The following is a 6,000-nucleotide window of genomic DNA, read 5'->3' as shown; positions in this document are numbered from 1 at the left end:
TATATACATAAAGTGTCTTATAAAAAGAGACCATAGCAGTCAATGCTAGTTAGTGCAACAAGTATCTCACTGTCATTGTTAAACAAAGCAAAATACTCAGAAACTACCAACACAACCTAAACTAAGTCAAAAATCAGTGCGAAAGAAACAAAAAACAACGGAAACAGCAGAAACTAGGAAGCGTGTCACAACAAGACGCAAGACTTGTTCAACCAGGATTTGTCACAAGTCAGCCAACGTGGTTCTGTTGGTCACTCTAGCACGTACAGCTCACCCAAGCTGATCCCACAAGTGTTCAACTGGGTTGAGGTCTGGACTCACGGCAGGCCATTCCATCCTCTCCATCCCACATTCTGGAGGTTCTCTCTGATGATCCTGGCTCTGTGGGGGTGAGCGTTGTCATCCTGGAGGATAGCATTAGGTCCCAAATTCTGGCAGAACCCATGCTCAGGTGCCTGGCACACACCTGTGGCTGGCACACACCTGTGACTGGCACACACCTGCCAGCACTTGAAGCCCAATACCAACAGAACAGTATTGCAGGCCATTTTGTCAAATCTCGGGTCGGCGCTACCCACACGTTTGGCTCTGTTGCTCATTCCACAAAGGCCCGATGCTTATTTAATTTGATTGATTTAATGGACGATTAGGTAGCCAGTCTTATGAATAGATTACGGATAGTATATTAGTATATGTATCCACCTGTTTCCGCCAGAATTAACTGTAGAATTATTTGTGGGCCACATCCGGTTAACAGCAGACATACAAGCTCAAGTCGCGTCGCAAATGCAACCGCTGTGAGCTTGTAAGATCACACTCGGCTGTGACGCGGGAAATGCCGTATGCCTTCTGCGCAATGCACTATGGGATGTTGGGAACTTGTGGATACTAAGAATAACGAGGACTTATGGAGAAGCTCTTAGTCCAGATATGACCTTTGACCGGGCCAGCAGAACTCTGCATGCTGATTGGACGGCCTGCAGCATGGCATGAAGCAGCATGGTCTGAGTTCAACCAATCACATTGTCCCTTTTCAACCACCGGTCCAATCACACGACAGACAGACAGACAGACAGACAGACAGACAGACAGACAGTGATTGGGTAACGGTCAGAGAACACTTCTTTGCTGAAAGGCGTAAAACGTTGTTTTTGTAACTCGAGACAAATGTTTATATGAATGGAAATTTGAGTATTTTGTCCTTTTGGACTTGGAAGTTGGAACGTGAGATGTGCTACTTTCTACATATTATAATGAGGGAACTGCAGTGTGATATAATAAAATATATCATTCTATAAGTGTCTTTTGAATTCTTCTAAGATTTTTTGAAAACCCTTTGTTTCTATGTCAGCAATCTGGCCAGCCATCGTCAAAGAAAAGGTCCTTTTCGCTTAACTGGAGCTCAGTTAGTCTGTTCTTGAGAGACTACCATGTCAGTGGTGCTCAAACCTTTTCATGTGAAGGACTCCCAAACTGATATGTATTTGGCCACGGACCCCCATCTCAAAATATCTAGTTCCAGGGACCACCCCAGAAGCAAAATTTGAGTTACAAACGTTCGCTTTGAAAATACATATATTCAACGATTTGCACACATTTTCACAACTTTTTCAAAAATAGCAGATCTAGTGAGCTTGTATATCTGCTATTTTTCAATAGTTAAATTACACAATAATTCTAGGCCTAAAGACAAACCGTTTGTTCCCTGACATTTCAGACCTGACCTGTTATTCTATGGACCTGACATTCCAAAGAATCCATTCTGAAAGTAGACTATATGTCTGTTAAACTAAGAATCCACTCTAAACAGTCGACTATATGTCTTGACATGAAATACAATGTGAGAAGGACAGACAGACAGACTGACTGACTGACAGACAGACAGACAGACTGACTGACTGACTGACTGACTGACACACAGACAGACAGACAGACAGACAGACAGACAGACAGACAGACGTGCATTCACAGAGAGCATGGTGTTCATTGGTGTTAATTAATTGTTGTTAATTGGTGTGTTGCTTTGCACAGATAAATGGCTCATTTAAGCTGGGTGCAGCACGGGTTCTGTCGGGTTGGCAGATGCAGTGTCTAGTGCCCGGCCTCCAGGACAACAACAACATGAACGGGACCACCGAGCAGGTGGACATCCTGCCACCCAACTGCATGGTGAAGGACCGATGGAAAGTGGTGAGTTAATCAACGTCTGATTCATGTTATTAAACTAGACTAACTGCACAACTCAAACACCAGAGGGTCCTTTTGTTCCATGTCTTTGTGGTGAAGCGGTACTTTAAAGGGACCACACCATGAATTTGCATTTTTCTAATTTTTATGTATTTTTTTGGTGTCCCCATTCCCTGATTTATTTTATAGTTTTTTTGCATTGTTACCTTTATATAGGCTAGACACTAGACACTGTTAACTGCCTGTTTCTTTGGTAATTTGGGTGGGCGGGGTTAATTTGTGATTATGGTGAGCAGCTGGGTTCCACTGCCACACATCCATTTGTGCTGTGTACTTAACACTTCTGTTTGCTGTCTGATACCATGCCTGATGAAGACCCATGTAGGGTCGAAACGTTGCCAATAAAACTTACCTGGGAGCCCTAAGACGGTGTGCAAGCTTATTCTTCTCTTCTTTTTTTGGTGTCCCACCAGCACGTTCTATCCTCCCAAAGTCCTATTTCTGACCATTGTGTCTTTCTCAGTTTATGGGCAGATCTATGTAAGCAGGTCTCAGAACGGACTGTCTGATTTTAGGCCCGATTGTGACATCACAATCGGGACCTACTGCTACTGCTGTGCTGAGTGGGGCTTGGGAAGGGGTGGGCAGGCCTGAGAAGGAGACAGGAGGAGCTGGGAGAGGGTTTGGGGAGGGGTGGGCAGGCCTGCTGAGCAGGAGGTGGGGAGGAGTGTGGGGCCAAAACTGTCTCAATAGCGCAGTCCTCCCACTCAGGACAAGGTGGTACTGCAGCTGAAAATGCTCTGAAAGCCAGGCAGAAATGACAGGGGCTCTAGACTGTATTCAGGAGTGGTCATTTAGCCTCAAACCTTTTAAAAACGGTTTTGGGACATAAACAATGTTATAAATGATTTTTAAATGCATGGTGTAGAACCTTTAATGCACAGTGATGTTCTGGCATGGTGGGTGGTGTTATATCATCACGTGTACTAGATCTAACTGAAGTTTTGGGTGGTGTTAATGTGCGGTATCTCCAACGGTTAAAGACAATAGGAGGTGGGGGTTTGGGTGGAGGTTTGGCTGGAGGTTTGGCTGGTGTTAATGTACGGTCTCTCCATCAGTTAAAGAAGATAGGTGGAGGTTTGGGTGGTGTTAATGTGCCGTCTCTCCAACAGTTAAAGAAGATAGGTGGAGGAGGTTTGGGTGGTGTTAATGTGCCGTCTCTCCATCAGTTAAAGAAGATAGGTGGAGGAGGTTTCGGGGAGATCTACGAGGCCTTGGATCTTCTCACCAGGGAGAACGTTGCCCTGAAGGTGGAGTCGGCGCAGCAACCCAAGCAGGTTCTGAAGATGGAGGTGGCTGTCCTGAAGAAACTGCAGGGTAAAATAACACTAATAATAATACTAATAAACAGGTTCTGAAGATGGAGGTGGCTGTCCTGAAGAAACTGCAGGGTAAAATAACACTAATAATAATACTAATAAACAGGTTCTGAAGGTGGAGGTGGCTGTTCTGAAGAAACTGCAGGGTAAAATAATACTAATAATAATACTAATAATAATGCTAATAAACGGGTTCTGAAGGTGGCTGTCCTGAAGAAACTGCAGGGTAAAATAATACTAATAATAATGCTACACAGCCCTCATGTCTAGGCATTTGATTGATTATTTTATTAGACAACAATGGAGAACAGTGTAAGTATAGTCGATACAATAAAAACAAATGTAGTACAGTACAAGTACAGTCAAACACCCTGCCTAAAAGGAGCATCCCAAATAAGACCTTTTACTGTCTTGTTTACTTCGGAAGTCCTTGGTATTCAAGTCATGGACATACAGTAACAAATAGCAAGCAATTAAAAAAGAACATTAAAAAATCATCACTGTTATAAAAACACTATATGTACAGGTTAGGGGGGTGGGTTAAAGTAAGGAGGGGGGAGGGTGGTGCTCATTTCTGGTCTGTCTATGGGAGAAGTGATAACTACTCCTGAAAGGTGTGTTGCTGATGTAACTATTTATTAAGAGTGGGCAATATGGCAAAAATATGATGTTTTGTCTTCATCGTGTAACTCCATTCAAGGTGGAGGAAAAATCCTATCACCATTGTGGATGTGGATAGGATAGGATAGGATAGGATAGGATAGGATAGGATAGGATAGGATAGGATGGTGGTACGATGGATAATTAAAGGAGTTCCCTGTGAACAATATCAGTTGTTCCATTACCGATAGACCCTATTCACGGCCCGCCCACGCACGCGCACTCAGCAAATTTCTCAGCAATTTCCTGGTGCTGACGTCAGCTTTGAAGGGTAAAATAACACAGAAATTGCTGAACTTAAAGCCAACAAATCATTATTTACAACAGTAAAGTAAATGATAACGCTTTGTGCCTTTTACTATCTTGTGTTCTTGATCATGCTAGCCGTATTTTATACTTCGGAAATTGCATTACATTTGCGATTTCTGTGGTAATTAACTCTATGGGCTTTTAGTAGGGTTTCCCCTTCAACCGTGACATCAGCACCAGGAAGTTGCGTAATGTGATTTCGCTCAATACCTACAACGAAAACTTGTCTTTCTTTCCTCTTGAGAAGGCTGTGTAGAGTTGAGGTGTAGAACAAACATGGCTGAAGTAAGTTGATGCCAACTGTGTCATTCTCTTGGCCCTGACCTTTATTGATGGCCACTGAGAAAGCTAACCTGGCAGGGAACTTCAGTCATGGTGACATTTAATGCAATTAAAGGAGTACTCCGCCCTAAATAACATCTAGGCTCATTGTCCTACTTGTATTGATCCCAAATGACTGTCCATGGGGTCTGATAAATAAGAAATACAGATAAAAGAAATAGAACCTTTACTAAAATATAAAAGAAGTAGGAATCCGGAGATGATGCAGGTAGTATGTTCCTTGCAGCTTTATTCAAAGAAGCATCAAAAACAAAGTCCAGGATAGCATCAGAATCAAGTAGAAAGTCAGAGCACGCAGAGAGAGTCCTCCGGCACTGGCTCACCTCACGGCTGCCAGGCCAATACTGAGTTTCAATATCCAGAATAAAGTGACCTTAAGTATAGTTTCAATACACAAATCATGGCCTACAGACAGACAGATTGGTTCAAACAGGACTGATCAAAGGACACAGGAAGACAACATAGATGAAGTGAAATTTAGGCAAGTTTACTGTAGGTGTGAACTCCTTGAGAGACAGCAGACAGACAGATGCCAGCTGTTCTGTTGTAGGCTAGTTCAAATATTAACAAACTATAGTTTTACAGTTCAGATCTTACAGTGTGTAGCATATTAATATTAAACAAAATACATACATTTGTTTAAACAGAAACCTATTTATCAGGGTCTATTAGGCAGACCCTTCACCCTTTCCCCAGCAGAACCCAGCAGCCTTCATAGCATAGAGTGGAGCCCATCACGTTTAGGTCAAAAGTTTTATTTGTTTCCCCCCTTTTTTTTAATCAATATGCTATTAGTTGTCATAACACACATTCTTGTCATCATTGTCCCACACCAGCCACCACACTCTGCTAAACAGATGTTATGCTGTTATGTTTTGCCAAGTCCCGGAAAAGACATGCTATGAAGAGACACGCTATGAGACGTTTGGTTCGTTGATTTTGTATGTGGCATATCTGTTTGCGCAAATGTTTGTGTTTACGCCCGTAACCAAACAACATGCTTTTGTAACATACTTGTTTCTCCAGGTTGGGGTGTTGGTCCTACGCAAACCCATTTAACCGGGTTTTTAATGTGTTTGCTCTACACTACTTGTAGGGCTGTCTCGAGTCGCGGGGGTTAATC

General features: G+C 42.8%; 1 protein-coding gene across 1 annotated transcript in view; it reads left to right on the top strand.

The window, feature by feature from the left end:
* Positions 1-2,031: 2,031 nt before the first annotated feature.
* ttbk1a (tau tubulin kinase 1a) overlaps positions 2,032-6,000 on the top strand; it is a gene marked incomplete at its 3' end in the record, with an annotated part of 52,646 nt that continues 48,677 nt past the window's right edge. Inside the window, exons 1-2 of the mRNA XM_080722775.1 lie at positions 2,032-2,190; positions 3,417-3,564. Of these exons, the coding sequence (XP_080578901.1) occupies positions 2,083-2,190; positions 3,417-3,564 (256 nt within the window). The 5' untranslated portion in view covers positions 2,032-2,082. The remainder of the gene's footprint in view (positions 2,191-3,416; positions 3,565-6,000) is intronic.

Source organism: Nannobrachium achirus (assembly GCF_963921795.1).
Source record: "Nannobrachium achirus genome assembly, chromosome: 3".
Taxonomy (NCBI): domain Eukaryota; kingdom Metazoa; phylum Chordata; class Actinopteri; order Myctophiformes; family Myctophidae; genus Nannobrachium; species Nannobrachium achirus.
Note: the sequence above shows the minus strand (reverse complement) of the source record. Positions and strands in the feature narration are given on the sequence as shown.